Source organism: Lissotriton helveticus, chromosome 4_1 (genome assembly GCF_964261635.1).
Source record: "Lissotriton helveticus chromosome 4_1, aLisHel1.1, whole genome shotgun sequence".
Classification (NCBI taxonomy): domain Eukaryota; kingdom Metazoa; phylum Chordata; class Amphibia; order Caudata; family Salamandridae; genus Lissotriton; species Lissotriton helveticus.
In genome coordinates, this window is record NC_136063.1 from 1,900,182,512 (window position 1) to 1,900,198,700 (window position 16,189).

The window sequence follows — 16,189 nt, forward strand, 5'->3', positions numbered from 1 at the left end:
CTTGGGTGGGCTACTGGGACTCGGGCCTTGGGCATCTTGTGCAGAGGTAAATAGTTTTTCATTTCCTCAGGCAGAGCGTTGGTCTTTGGAAGATGGTTTTCCTTTGGACAGGTCCACTATCCATGTGAGATCAGGAGTCTTTATGGAAGACAGACAGTGTTCCCAGGGTTTTGGAGGTTGGTGGTCTGCGGGGCAAATTGTGGAAGCTTGCAATGTTCAAAGTTTTCAGACAGGCTGGCAGGGCTGGGACCAAGTCAGTGACTGGAGCTTCTTGTTGTGCAGGGATCTGCTGTTCTTTGTCATCTTCTCTGTAGGTCGTCGTTAATCTGAGGATTAGGATTCGGGGTGCCCCTTTATACTAACTTTAGGGACGTTACACTGGTCAGAAAGTAGTAGCCAATGGGCTACTTAACTTAAGGGTACCTACACCCTTTGTATATCCACTACCTCTGGGGAGGGGGCATATCCCTAACCCTATTGGCAGGAGTCCTCCAAAACAATATGGAGGATTCTCATTGGAGGGGCGGTCACTTGACCTCAGGGCCTGGCTGGGAGGTGACACCTCTCTTGCTTACTAATTTTCACGCCAACCTTGCTGCCAAAAAGGGGCTTGGTCAGGGGGATGGGCATCTCCACTAGCTGGTGAGTCCCTGGTCATTATAACAAAGGACGGGAAGCCTTTGAGGCTCACACCTTTCTATTCTGGTCCTGCTTGGTGGCAGGTGTGAAGCCGCTCCACCCAGGGCACGCTATGTTTCTGACCCACGATAGCAAAAGGCTCCTACCTCAGACAGAAACATGTCTAGACGTGGCAGGCTGGTGGGGACCACTCGGGCACACACTGGCGAGTTGGTAGGATTTCAGGGGGCACCTCTGAGGTGGCCTTTGGGTGAATTTCTTAATGAATCCAACACTGGCGTCTGTGTGGCTTAATAAAGCTGAAATATTTGGTACCAAACAACTTGGAATTCAGTGAAGGCTTGATGGAGCTATGGAACTCAGTGACAAGCTCCCATCCCATGTACTCAGTATGGCTTCACTGTGCACTTTTCATGTCTAAGAATGGACTTAGACACTATATAGGCATATCTGCTCATTCTGGTATGCCCTCACATGAGGTATAATGCACCCTGCTTTAGGACTGTAAGGCCTGCTGTAGGGGTGACTTACCTATGCCTCTAACGGTGCAGGTAGGCCTGGCACACAGGGATGTGTGCCAGGTCGAGTCTTCACTTTTATCTGCACCAAAACATTCAGGCTGCTGTGGCAGTGTGCCTGTGATTAATGTGGGGTCTCTTAGGGTGGCATAATACATACTGCAGCCCTTAGAGACCCTCTCTGGTCTCAAGGCCCTTGGTACCACTGATACCTTTTACAAGGGACTTATATGTGAGCCAGAGGTGTGTCAGTTGTGGAAACAAAGATGCAGGTATGGGAAAGAACACAGGCACTGGGAACCTGGTTAGCAGGAACCCAGTTCACACTCGAAGATTCATTAGAGTCAGGCAATAAAGGAGGGGGGGGGGGCTGGCAATGCCAAAAACTGTACTTTTTTACAGTCATGCTGCAGGATGTCATTCACCTTCTACTACACAGTGACTTCATAGCCACATTGAACCTCAGGGACTTACTTCCACATACCCATACACCCTGCTGATCGCACGTACCTTAGGTTTATCATAGCAGGAAAATATTACCAATTCAAAGTTCTTCTGTTTGGAGTCACTACTGCTCTTCGCGTCTTCACACAGTGCTTGGAGTAGTAGCAGCACACTTAAGACAACAGAATGTTTATGTATTCCCATACTTGGACGACTGGCTCATCAAACCAGCACTTGTTACCAGTGTCAACAACACATTCAGTTGACAGTGGATCTACTTCACAACATGGGGTTCACCATCATTATCCCCGGATCTCACCTTCAACCTCTTCAGACTCAACCATACTTAGGGGCAACCCTTAACACACTGTTGGAGTTAGCATGTCCCAATCCAGCTTCTATACAACATTTTCAAACATCTCTATCCCATTTCCAGCTGAACAAAACTCCCACAGATCTGACTGTAATGTGTCGACTGGGAATGATGGCATCTTGCATTGCCACCGTCTCACATGCAAGACTACTCATGCGCCCACTGCAAAAATGTATCTCTTGTCAGTGATGTCAAGCCCAAGGTTCTACAGATTCTAGTGCTGAAAGCCCTTCACACTCACTGGTCTTTGCAATGGTGGAATACCAACAATCTATTGAAGGGGTGGCCTTTCTTGGGCCCAGTTCCTCAAACCATTTAACCACAGACGCATCAGAAACAGGCTGTGGTGCACATCTCCAACACCTAACAATACAAGCTCCCACCTGGGCATGTCAACCCTTCTTCACAACCTTACTAGCCGCACCTTCTGACTCGAGACAATGGACAAATCAGGCATCCAGACCCCAAGATGTTCAACCTAGAGATCTGACAGAGGTGGGGTTTTAGAATTTGATTTTCTACAGAATGTATGGACATTCTTTAACAAGCAAGCAGACCCACAACTCGAGCTTGTTATGTTGCAAAATAGAAACATTTTGTTTATTATTGTCATCTTAAACAAATAAATATTCTCACAGTACAGGATATTATTTGTTATTTGCTTCATTTGCAAAAATTCAATTTAGCATTTACTTCAATTAGATTGAATCTTGCTCCCATAGCTGCCTATCTACAGAACATACAGCATCTATCTTTCTTCGGTATTCAAGTCATTAAAGCAGTCATGGAGGAACTTAAATGAGTTATTCCAGCTTATGTTCCTCCAGCCCCCTCTTGGAGCTTAAATATTGTACTCACAAGGCTAATGGGCCTCCTTTTGAACCTTGGCATTCATGCCCTCTTCAATTTCTATCATGGAAAGTGGCGTTTTTAGTTCCCATTACCTCCCTCAGGCGTTCACCTTAGAAGAACCTTTCTTTCAAATACATAAAGACAAACTGGTTCTTCATACTAATCCTAAATTCCTACCTAAAGTAGTTTCCCAGTTTCACCTCAATCAATCTATTGAGCTTCCTGTTTTTCCCCTCACCCTGATTCTGTTGCAGAAAAAGCTCTTCATATTTTGGATGTTAAAAGATCACTCATGTTCTACATAGATGGAACTAAAACCTTTTGAAAAACAAAGCAACTATTTGTGGCTTTTTTCCACCTTAGGGTGGCAATCCTAAATTCAAATCGGTTGTAGCCAGGTGGATAGTTAAATGCATTCAAACTTGTTAAATTGAAGCCAAGACCTTTACTTGTAACTCCTAGAGCACACCCCACTCGAAGAAAAGGGGCAAGTATGGCATCTTTTGGAAATATTCCATTAGCTGTCATTTGTAAAGCAGCTACATGATCAACACCACACACAATTACTAAACACTACTGTGTGGATGTTTTAGCACACCAACAAGCCAAGGTGGGTCAGGCAGTGTTACGTACTCTTTTTCAAACTACTGCAACTCTCATGCGCTAGCCATGGCTTCAAAGAAGGGACTGCCTTGCATTCTATGCATAGCATATGTACCTACAGCCACACATACCATCGAGTGGATTGTTACTTACACTGTAAGCATCTGTTCGTGGCATGTAGTGCTGTACTATCACCTTGCATTTTTCAGTTCACCTAGACCTGTTTTATTCTCATTTGCATGGGCTTTCAGTAGTCTGTTCCAGCTGATCCCTTTCACAGCACCAGGGTACCCTTTAGAATGAAATGATATGATATGATAAAGGGTATTTATAGAGCGCACGTACACCAGCGGTTTCTTTGTGAATATTGCACCCCTTTACATATTTACTTCATCATCATGAGCTCCAGACAGCATTTCTGATTGTTAAATATCTGGAAGAATTGTGTATTTTCTGCTGGAAATTTACTTTGTGATGGCTTTTCCTAATAAACATTATTCCGAGGTTATGATTGGTGGCATTTGACCAAACCCCTATGGTTAGCTAAATTGACAACCAGTAAACTTGGGTCAGAAGGTAAATTTGTTAAGTCACAGATTGCAAATGCTTTTGCTGTCTAAAACAGGTGTTTTGAAGCTATGCTTAGAATTACTCAAGAAACAAAGGTGGGTATCTGCAGTGGGAAAGGGGCCTCGTTATCGAGAGAAATCCTAAAACAAATTCAGTACAACTGAGGGGCTCTGCAATGTGAAGGCTAACCTAGGTATCTGAAAGACACAATTAGTTATAGTGTCCTTACCTTCGAACAGCCCCAGGTGTCAGACTGGATCCAGAAAGTTTTTTTGTCAGCAGGACCCCTCTGTGTCGAAAGATGGCGTCGGTCAGCTCTGTGGTCCTCGTCGATGTCTTGGTCGCCGGGATGACGTTGCGGTAGCTATTTAAACACCGCCCTCACGGGCTGAGGTCAGTTGTTTCTTTTTACGTGCCAGCCATCGCAGATCTGGAGAGAGGGGTACCTCCAGTTGCTTTTTGACTGACTCTTTTGACGACTTTTGTCGACACCGTTTTTGAGTCTTCGACTCCTAGTGCACATCAGGGATGCCCGGTTTCAAGGCTTGCGGTTCCTGTAGCCGGCTGATGTCGGTGATGGATCTGCACCGCGTGTGCCTGTTTTGCCTCGAGTTTGACCACGACCCCAAGTCGTGCTCCGACTGCCGGACCATGAATCCAAAGTCTTTGTGGCAGTAGGCTCTGTGCCGTTCGAGGTCCCGGTCACGTGGGAGGTCGAGGGACCGGTTGCGGAACCACCACCAGTCTTTATCAAAGTCTTCGCACTCCTCAGGTAAGTCAAAGCACGAGAAGAAGTCAAAGAGGCATCGTCGCTCTTCGACTTCTCCCTGTCGGTCGGACGACGCAACAAGGGATGAGGGTGGTGCCCCTCCCGCAGCTCCGCATGCGGAGCCCGAAGGGTCGACTCTGAGTTTCCCTCCCTTCCCTGGACCAGGAGCGACCCCAGTACAACTTTGCACCTTTTACAAAGTGATGCATGCCATCAATCCCCGCCGACTCGGCTGGGGGCCCTGGGCCTTTGAGGCCGGCGGCTCCGGCACCGGCACCGCAGGGTCCCCTTGGATGCAGGGGGATCGGCGCCGGTCGACCTGATTCCACCTGCCTCGGTGCCGATTCCACCAGCACCATGTCCGCAGCCGGTTGTGTCCACAGCCGACATTGACCCCGGCCTCCACCCCGATGTAGGCACGGAGCCGTACCGGCGTCGACTGATGCCGGATCCGGCTCAGACGGGTACTTTTAGGCCCCTGTTCTACCCTGGTTCTTTTTGGCCAGACGGGCAACCAGAGGGGGTTGATGAGGACTGGGAGGGGTCTGGAGACCCCTTGACTGACCAGTTGGGCTACGAAACGGACTGGAGGAGGAACTGGGGAAAGCCAGTGGTCTGGATACCTCACCAGACCTTGGCATGTTGCCTCCTCCTACCGTGGCTACGGAGGAGGGAGCGTCTTATGCAGTGGTGTTGCGTAGGGCGGCCAGGGCTCTCAACTCGAACTCGGACTAACCTCCTGACAGAGATGCTTCAACCGGCAGCAAGCTTTTCGGAGACCCTTTTGCCGTTTAATTAAGCCCTAACCGGCATCCTTTTGGGCACCTGGTCCAGGCCCAACACAGGGGCTCCTGTGGATAGGATGACTGTCAGACGCCACCACCCAGCCCCCGGGCGACCTCACTTTCCCCAACCAACATCCCACCCCTGAGAGCTTGGTGGTCCAAGCTTCCACATCAAAAGGTGCATTCCCTAACGCACCACCTGATAGGGAATCCCAAAAACTGGATCATCTTGGGAAGAATATGTTTTATTCCTCGAGCTTGGGACTACAATCTGTAAACATTGCATGTCTATTGGGCCATTATACCCACTCTGTGTGGGATACGGTGGCACAGGTGCTGCCCCAGTGCCCTGACGAGGCCAGAGCCATACTGTCCAGTGCAGTTGCCGAGGGGAGAGACGCAGCAAAGGTTACCATATGCTGTGGACTGGACATCACTGGGTAGGACGATTTCAACATCGGTAGCACTTCGACGTTACGCCTGTCTAAGATCGACTGGCTTTTCTGGGGCTGTCCAAGCTACCCTTATGATCAAGCCCTTTGATGGCCATCGCTTGTTTGGCGACAAAGCAGGCAGCGCACTAGAGCGTCCCCCCGCCATGCCACCTCAGTACCATCGCATGTCGGAGGATCATCTGGCCCTTCTCCACCAGGAAGCTATGGTTCTCTTGGCCAAGGTAAAGGGGAAGAGTAGTGCAGGTGTTCATGGACAACACTACCATCATGTGGTACTGCAAAAAACAGTGCAGGGTGGTGTTGTGGCTCTATGTCAAGAGGCTCTCTGTCTCTGGATATTGGTGGAACATCAGTGCAGATCCCTGGTGGTTCAACACCTGGCAGGTTTACTGAACGCCAGGGCCGACAAACTCAGCCTCAGGTGCATGATGGATCAAGAATGGCGTCTTCACTCGGAAGTGGTTTAAGGTCTCTTTCAGTAGTGGGGAGAGCCTTGGTTAGATATATTCGCCACCGAAGAGAACCCGCAATGTTTTTTGTCACGAGTGGAGTTGCGATCTTCTCTACGCCTTTCCACCTATACCACTTCTGCCCAGAGTGCTGAAGAAGATCAAGCGCGACCGGGCCCGAGCTGCTACACATGGCCATCGATCCTCCAGTCAAACTGGCTCTTTGGGAGGATCTTCTGTCACAGCAGTGGGGGATTGTCCTCCACCCGAACCTGTTCAGCCTCCACCTCCTTGCTTGGAAATTGAGCGGCAGCAGTTGAAGGCTTTTGACCTGCCTCCCGAAGTCTGTCATGTAATCTTGGCAGCCAGACGTCCCTCCACTAAGATGGTATATGCCTGTAGATGGAACAAATTTGTGGCTTGGTGGATCCCTTTCTGCCCCTCTATCTGAGGTTCTCTTGTTCGGTCTTCCCTTAGCCCAGCAGGGCTCTGCTCTGGGCACTCTAAAGGGCTACCATTTCAGCCTTTCTTAGGCTTCCTGATCAGCCATCTCTTTTCAAGTCCCCTGTTGTAAATCGCTTCCTTAAGGGCATTAGCCGCATTACTCATCTTTTTCCTCCTGTTCCCTTCGTAATGCCCCTGTGGGACTTGAACTTGGTTCTTACATATGTTATGTGTGATCCCTTTGAGCCACTACATAACTGTCCTATGAGGCTTCTGACTTTAAAAACTACCTTTCTGGTACCATCACCTTTGCGCTTCGGGTGAGTGAGCTCCAAGCTCTTTCTTCTAAACCTCTTTTTCTGGCTGTTCATCCGGACAAGGTAGTCCTTCAAACTCGTCCTTCCTTCCTTCCCAAAGTGGTTACTTCTTTCCACATTGGACAGACCATCACTTTGCCCACCTTCTTTCCCCCTCCTTCCAAAGAGGAAGAGAGGCTCCACCGTTTGGATCCAAAACGTGCACTTTCATTTTATTTGGATTGCACAAAGCAATTCCGGGTGAATGACCAACTCATTGTTGGCTACGTAGGTGCCAAGAAAGGTCGGGCCATGCACAAATGGACCATTTCTAGATTGGTTGTTTTGTGCATCAAAGCTTGCTATTCCTTGGCAAAGAAGGAGCCTCCAGTGGGGTTATGCACTCATTCCACTGGGGCGACGGCAGCTACCACTGCTTTGGAACATGCAGTCCCCCTTAATGACATCTATCAGGCAGCTATGTGGGCATCACTGCACATGTTCACAAAACACTACTGCCTGGACAGCCAAGTCCAGAGAGAAGGCTTGTTTGGCCTTTCTGTTATCCAGGACTTTCAGTTGTGAACTTGGTTTGCAGACCCACCTCGGGGTTGGTATTGCTGGAGTATCTATTCTAAGATAAGGAATCTATAACTAATTGTCTCTTTCAGATGAACAAGTTACTTACCGTTGGTAATGATATATCTGTAATAGACATAAATTAGTTATAGATTCATTACCGCCCCACCCATCCTTCCCGTTCTGCGAACTGATTTCTATGGCTAAGGACTTCCTTTCAGGGCCCTAGTTTTATGCACCAGAGGTCAGTGTCTTGCATGGCTCTGCGCTTCTGGTGTGGAAAGTCGTGTACAGAACTAACGTCAGCGCGCGAGGGCGGCGTCTAAGTAGCTACCGCGACGTCATCCCACCAACGGCGAACGCAGAGCTGACTGACGCCACCTTTTCGACGCGCAGGGGTACTGCTAAAGAAAAAACTTTCTGGATCCAGTCTGACGCAAGGGGGTAATTCTAAGGTAAGGAATCTATAACTAATCTATGTCTCTTACCGAAGGTAAGTAACTTGTTCAATACACCCATTCTACTCTATTAAGAAGTCACAAAACAGCAGATAAGGATACTTTTGTATTCCTCTAGATTTACTGTATGTTTTTTGCTAATGATATCATGTTTCTTAATATCATGTCCAGTTGAATTTGTTGTCTAATTTAGTTGAGTATTTTTCAGTTACCAGGGACAGTTTTTCATCTACTGGTCTGTTGTCTCCAAATATCGCTGGTGAGGGTATGACCAAAGATTCCTTACCTTCATTGGATCTAGCAAGTGCTACAAGTGGAGTTAAAATAGTTACAGCTCAGGTGAGTCATCTTGTTCATCAAATTGCGGTTTAAATTGTGTGCTTGTTTTAATGAAGTCCGAAAAAGTATGATCTTAACTGTAAAGCAAATTTATGTGCAGTTTGGTGATTGCCTGCTCCATTTTTTCCTCCCCACTCTGGACAAAGTTCATTATCGCTTGACAGCAAGTTGTCCTTTTGTACATTAGTATGAGATTTTTTCCAGGCACCTATTTCATCATGCTACGTTTTAGAATTTTAATTCTGTAGTAGGGGATCTCTGTGTATAGTCCTAATCAAGTGAATAGTCCCGCCCATGTGTTTTGACACCAGAACAATCGAAATAGTCTCTTAAGTTGTCCTCTTCTGCAATCCTGCATAGACACTTAAGAGAAAATCAAAGACAAATAATGCAGCCTGAAATTAACAAGGCTACACTGGCCAGTACTTCATCCTGAAGTGAAAAAGGATAGCCAGATAACACTGAAATGTAAACATTTTGCTAAGTTTCACACATAGAGAAAGTCCACTTCGCAAAAATCCTTTGTCATGATAGAGAGGAAGGGTTGGACAGACAAGCCCCATAGGCTGCCATTATGTGTCTGTAAATGGATACCGTGCCTTTAAGGAACCCTCCAGAGACCCTCAGTATCTCATGACGCACAGCCAAAGGCTAGTTACTTTCAGTTCTTTTTTCTGGCTCCTGCTAGTAGGACCCTGGAGCATTGAGCTCTACCTTTAGTGGTATATCATCAAATTTGTTAGCTTTTTTGATAGTTTGAGTGTTTCACTCGACGTCTGAGGCCTTTATCTTCCTTTTGCTGTCGTTTTGGGGCAGTTAAGCCACTGTTTTCTTGTCAAAATGCCATCTTTATTTGACAAGTGCCCAGAATGTGCCAGGAAGAAGGCCAAGTAGGAATCTCACAGGGTTTGTATACTCCGTCTTCCTTCATCTCATGTTCTTGACTCCTGTGTCATTTGTAAGTCATTCTCCAGGAGGACCCTGCGTGACAGGGAGAAGGTTCGTCTTCAAGGCCTGGAGCATAGAAAACAACAGGCTGCAGGTGGGACATCAGGGCATGGAGAGAGCGTTTCCTCTTCCACAACCCATGCGGCAGCCTCTGGGGGGGCTCCCCAGTCAAAAAAAGGCTCAGAAACTACGCCGGTCTCGGTCGACGTCGAGGGCGACAACGTCTACGTCGAAAACAGGTATAAAAACGATATGCTCCCCGTCGACCCAGGGCTCTGGGTCGAAACGACTTCAAAGATCAACGTCGAGGGGATGGACGTGGAGACCTCGGACGAGGTTGACGTCGAAGACATCACAGATGACGCCGACAGATCATCGCCGTCGATCTGAGTCCAGGAGACATCGGCGCTCGCCATCGAGGCGACTTCGCCGTCGATGCGCAGGTCGCCGTCGACGAGAAGATCGATGCCGTCGAGAAGAAAGTCGACGTCTAGAAGAAAGTCGACGCCAAAAAGCCATCCGAGCTCGTCGTCGAGAAGCTTGTCACCCTCTGTGGTCAGCATCTCCACGTCTGAGAGTTCAAGGTCACGACGGCATCGACGTTCGCCATCAAGGGGCACTGCTTCCAGAACTTCCTCTTTGAGGCCTGCCTGCAAGCGGAGGAGGGTAATTCATACCTCGGACTCCGAGTATTCCACAACCTATTCTCCAACTAGGTCACCGGAACCAGCTCAACCTGTGGCTCCTAGTCAGTCGCCGCTGCGACGTAGGACGCCTACTCCTCCTCCTCCTCCTCCTCTTCGCCGCCTTCTCCTTCTCCTCCTACTCCACACTCACCGACGCCTCCGCATCCACGTCTGCCACCACCGCCTCCTCCACCTCAGCTGCTTCCTCGGCTGCCGGTGGCTCCACCTGTGCCAGTGGTCCCGGCGGTGCCCAGAAGGCCAAGATCTCGATCCCAGCCGAGACATCGTTCTCGCAGCCGGCACCGGTCTTATACCAGATCTCGCCGTCATTGTCACGAGCGGTCAAGTTCTAGGTATACTAGGGACACGGAGTCCTCTAGTGGAGGAAGATACTCGCCAACCTAGTCGGATTCCCCACCTCTGAGGGTGTCACCTGTCGATGACATTACCACGTTTAAGGAGGTTCTGGTGAGGGGAGCGGCGAAACAGGCCATTGCACTGTCCGTGCCTGCCCCTACCACGTGTATGATCTTTGAGACACTACAACGGAAGCAAATCTCTCATCCTCTGCTTCCTTTGGTACTCGGTTTGGAGGAACCGGTGATGGAGTTGTTTCTGACGCCTGCCTCAGTAAAGTCAGCACCCTCGAGACTTCAAAAGAATTACAGGCTCCCAGACTCGGACCTTGCATTCCTTCGGGTGGATCCCCCTCCGTATTCAGCCACAGTGGTGGCGGCGAAGAAGCAGCATGCTATGGCCCCTTCGACCACCGTTCCACCGGACAAGGAAAGCCGTAGACTTGATTCTGGGGGGAGAAAAGTCTTCAGCACTGCAGCCACTTCAGTGAAAGCAGCGACCTCGATTGCCCTCTTGGGCTGGTATGACCGCTCCTTGTGGGAGTCTCTTCAACAGTTCGTGGAACTCCTGCCTAGAGACAAGCCTGAGGACTTTCACGAGGTTCTCAATAAAGGTCTGATGGTCTCTAATCAGATCATAAGTGTAGCTGCGGACACCCCTCTCCTGGCAGCCCATGGATATTGCCATGGTGTGACTCTGCGGCGCCATTTATGGTTGTGTCTCACCTCCCTGAAACCGGAGGCAACTGATCGCTACCCTGCCATTCTTGGGTTCCACCCTCTTTGGTTCCAATGTGGGTGAGGAAATGGCTCGTCTGAAAGCGGCGGTTGAGACCCTCAAGGCTGTTGGCTTGGAGAAGCCTAAGGACCAGCATAAGAGTTTCTGCCCCTACCAACGGCGCTACTCTTCCCAACGGTTCCAACGCAGACAAGGCCGTCAGGCTGGACAACAACTGCAACAGCAGTTTCAGCGGAAGCCCTTTCAGAGACGTCAGAGCGGCAGGGGCAACCAGCAGTCCACATCGGGAAACAATGCCCCCGCTGGTTCTTAGCCCTGAGGGATTACTTCCCCCTCTTCTGTAACCCACTCCTGTGGGGGGGAAGCATTCAAAATTACCTGGCCGAGTGGAGAAAAATAACTCCGGACAATTTGGTGCTGAATATTGTTCGCAATGAATACTGTCTAGGTTTCAGCAGCCCTCCTCCATCTATTCCACCAGTTCGTTCACAATACCTGTTGCGCGAACTTCAAGTGGAGGCCGATACCGAGTTAAGAAAAAGAGCGATAGAACTGGTTCCTCCTCCTCAAAGGGGAAAAGGTCTATACTCAAGGTTCTTTCTTGTGCGCAAAAAGGACAAAAACGAATTCAGACCCATTCTCGATTTGCGGCAAGCAAACAAATGGATTTGCAGAGAAAAGTTCTGAATGCTGTCCCTGCACCAGATTTATCCTCAGCTGCATCAAGGGGACTGGCTATGCGCCATAGATCTGCAAGACACGTACTTCCATGTACCCATTGCAAAGAAGCATCGGACGTTCCTGCGGTTCCTTGTCTGCACCAATCACTACCAATATACAGTGCTTCCATTCGGTCTGAAGTCTGCGCCCAGGACTTTTTCAAAGTGCATGGCGGTGGTTGCAGCGCACCTGAGGAAGAACAAGGTGTTCGTTTATCCGTACCTGGACGACTGGCTTATCAAAGCCGCCACGTTTCAGGAAGCGCAGCTACATTTCAACAGGACGGCCGTTCTGTTGAACCAATTGGGTCTTCACATCAACATGTCAAAGTCTGTCCCGACTCCTGTTAAGTGTCTGCAGTACCTGGGAGCCTCCATCGATACACTCCAGGCAAGCGTGTGTCCTTCGGAGGAGTGACGCTTATCGATCCTTCGGAAGGCTCAGGCTCTCGTGTCCATTCCCTCTGCGACGGTGAGGACGGTGTCCTCTCTCCTGGCTTCGATGGCCTCTTGTGTCTTTCTCACTCCACATGCTCGCACCACACATGAGGCCGCTGCAGGAATGTCTGGAGGATCAGTGGGACCAGAAACAAGGGAGCTGGGAGGACAGAATCTAACTGTCGCAACATGCTGTCTAGTCCCTGAAGTGGTGGTGTTCACCACACAGTCTTCTCAGAGGGATTCCGTTCCACGAAGAGATACCGACTCAAATCATTGTGACAGATGTGTCTCTCCACGGCTGGGGAGCGCAATCAGACCACCTTCAGATGCAAGGGACGTGGTCCCAGACGGGGTCCAGGTACAACATCAACTTTCTGGAACTCCGAGCAGTGCACTTGGCGCTGAAAGCTTTCCAGCCATCGTTTCGGACCACTTCCCTGCTTGTACAGATGGACAACACAACAACAATGTATTACCTCAACAAGCAGAGGGGGCTGAAGATCGCGCACACTGTCTTGGGAGGCGCAGACGATCTGGAACTGGCTGCTGGCCAGGGGCCGGACGATCATGGCGACTCATCTGCCAGGTGCTCAGAATGCTCAGGCAGACGCGCTCAGCAGGCTCGTTCAAGAAAATCACGATTGGGTCTGGGGAATGCACTGTGGATCAACTGGTAGAACAGCTTTCTCTACGCTTTTCCACCCATTCCACTGATTCCCACAGTGTTGCTCAAGCTGTCCCAGTCCCGGCCCAGGATGATTTTCATTGCTCCGGAATGGCCTCGGCAGTGGTGGTTCACCGACCTCCTACACCGGTCTCTCCTGCCACATCTTTAACTTCCGTGTCCGGATCTTCTCACGAAGTTCGGAGGGCAGATGGTGCATCCCAACCTCTCATCGTTGAATTTGGCAGCATGGCTCCTGAGCTAGTGCAGCATGGACATTTAAATCTTCCTCAGAACTGCATGGAGATATTAAAAGAAGCAAAACGACCATCTACAAGGACTTTCTATGCACACAAATGGAAGAGATTCTGCATTTGGTGCACATCTAAGGGTGCAGACTCTACATCCTGCAAGGAGGATGTCATCCTCCTGTACTTACTGCATTTGGCTCAATCTGGCCTTAATTTTCATTCCATTAAGGTTCACCTAGCAGCTTTAACTGCGTATAGGAAATGCCCTTCACCAACTTCCTTTTTCCAAATCCAAGTCATGAAAGAATTTCTGGAAGGTTTGAAGGTGTTTCGTCCCATTAGGCGTCCTTCGCCTTCGTGGGAGCTTAATGTGGAGCTGTCTGGACTAATGAGGGAGTCTTTTGAGCCTATTCATAAGGCTTCTTTACAGCATCTATCCTGGAAGGCAGCTTTCCTTGTGGCTATAACATCGGCTCGCAGGGTGAGTGAGATCCAGGCTCTCTGTTGCCAAGAGCCCTATACTGTGTTTCATGCATCTAAGGTTATCATGAGAACTCACCCAAAGTTTCTTCCTAAGGTGGTGTCAGATTTCCATGTGAATCAAACAATCACTTTGCCTACGTTTTTTTCAGCATCCTTCCTCTCCGACGGAGAGGTCCCTTCATTTCCTTGATGTGAAAAGGATGTTGAAATTCTACTTAGATAAGACGGAGATTCGTAGATCGGATCAATTATTTGTTAATTATGGATCGGTCAGGACTGGTCTTGCTACCTCTAAACAGTCCATCTCTAGCTGGATGGTGTCCTGTATTCAACTGTTACCAGAAAGCTAACAAGACTCTAGGGGGTAAGCCTAAAGCTCACTCTACCAGAGGTAAAGCTGCTACAGCGGCTTTGCTGCGCAATGTCCCCATTGCAGACATCTGTAGGGCTGTCACTTGGAAGTCAGTCCATACCTTTGCTAAACACGATTGCCTGTACTCTGATGCCAGGGCTAATGCTCAGGTTGGGCAGGCTTCGCTGAGAAATGTATTTGCACAGTAGAGGTCTGTCTGTTTCTTCCACTGCTGGGTTTGGTTTCTTTGGGATGGGCTTGCCATTCTATTCACATGATTATGACTATACACAGAGATCCTCTACTACAGAAGGAGTAGTTTCTTACCTGTAACTCCAGTTCTGTAGTAGGGGTATCTCTGTTATAGTCATAAGCAACCCGCCCTCCTCCCCAGTGGATGAAACGATAATATCCTGAATGCTACAGTCCTGGCTTTATACACCTTCAAAAAGAACTGAAAGTAACTATCCTTTGGCTGTGCATCATGGGATACTGAGGGTCTTTGGAGGGTTCCTTAAAAGCATGGTATCCATTTACAGACACATAATGGCAGCCTATGGAGCTTGTCTGTCCAACCCTTCCTCTCTATCATGAGAAAGGATTTTTGTGACGGGGAGTATCTCTATGTGTGAAACTTAGCAAAATGTTTACATTTCAGTGTTATCTGGCTATCCTTTTTCACTTCAGGATAAAGTACTGGCCAGTGTAGCCTTGTTAATTTCAGGCTGCGTTATTTGTCTTTGATTTTCTCTTAAGGGTCTATGCGGGATTGCAGAAGAGGACAACTTAAGAGACTATTTCGATTGTTCCGGGGTCCACACACATGATTATGACTATAACAGAGATACCCCTACTACAGAACTGGAGTTACAGATAAGAAACTACTCCCTATTTGAACACTCCAATTTAATGTACTGAACTGCCTTCACTCAACTGCCCAGTACTGGAAAAATATATATTAATCCGTGTTTGGAGAAACATGAATGGTCTATTGCAGGGGTCCCCAACCTTTTCTGTAGTAAGAGCTGCTTCTGATGAGCGAAAATCATTGTAGGCAAATGAAGACTTAAGCAACTTGTGCATTGTTACGGAACACGCCATGCCTAGGTGCATTGATTTTATGTCTAATGTCAAAAGAGCCAGATACGGTGGTTTGAACTAAATTCGTTGACTAGTGGCACTATGACAGCACTGCAATGTGCGTCAGTGAGCGTGCTGTTTTGGGGATGTGTTAACATGTGTGCATATGACTGGGATATATGTTTATGGGTGACTGAACACCTGTGTTGTGTGTACCTGTTGCACAGGACCTACCTTTCGCCATATGTTGCACTGTTACATGTATAGCTCGAAATACAACCTTTTTTAAATGGGTGAAATTTTAAGTTTAGAAAACTGTACAGCAAAAATGTTCATAATGTGGAAAAATTTTCTGCTCCTGAAATTCCTTCCACTTGAAATAATGGCTATATTTTTCAGTTATAAATATGGCACCGTGTCTACCAGCTAGCAGCTTTAAGTAAAGGCAACACATTGAAATGGAATAAAAATTAAAATGAAGTGTTAACTTTACTTTTAAATGGAATCCATAAAACTCCTCAATTAAACTTTCTCCCATTGCCAAGTGTCATATTTACAACCAGCAGGTATCTTGCTCCCCGTGGCCTGTAGACACTGTGCCATATTTAGAATAGAAATATACAGCCATTTGTTTAAATGGGAAGGAATTTAAAGTGTAGACACATACTTAATAAAACATTGACATTATTGGCTTAATTGAACGTGGAGAGAGACATTAACACTTAATGTTTCATAGAAATATTTTTCTTCACTTTAACTTTCTCCCATTTAAAAAAAATTACTTTTTCATTAATACATTTGGAACAGTTTCTACTCGTCCACTGGGAGCAAGAGGTTTGCTGTTTATAAATGCAGCAATTTGAAATGGGAGAAAATTAAAATGAAGAGTGTACTTAA

At 48.0% G+C, this 16,189-nt stretch overlaps 1 protein-coding gene across 2 annotated transcripts in view; it reads left to right on the forward strand.

The window, feature by feature from the left end:
* The window catches only part of WDR44 (WD repeat domain 44), a 543,349-nt gene that overhangs the window by 179,184 nt on the left and 347,976 nt on the right, over positions 1 to 16,189 (forward strand). For both annotated transcript variants that reach the window (XM_078688542.1, XM_078688543.1), the window contains one exon: positions 8,443 to 8,573. In XM_078688542.1, the coding sequence (XP_078544668.1) occupies positions 8,443 to 8,573 (131 nt within the window). The remainder of the gene's footprint in view (positions 1 to 8,442; positions 8,574 to 16,189) is intronic.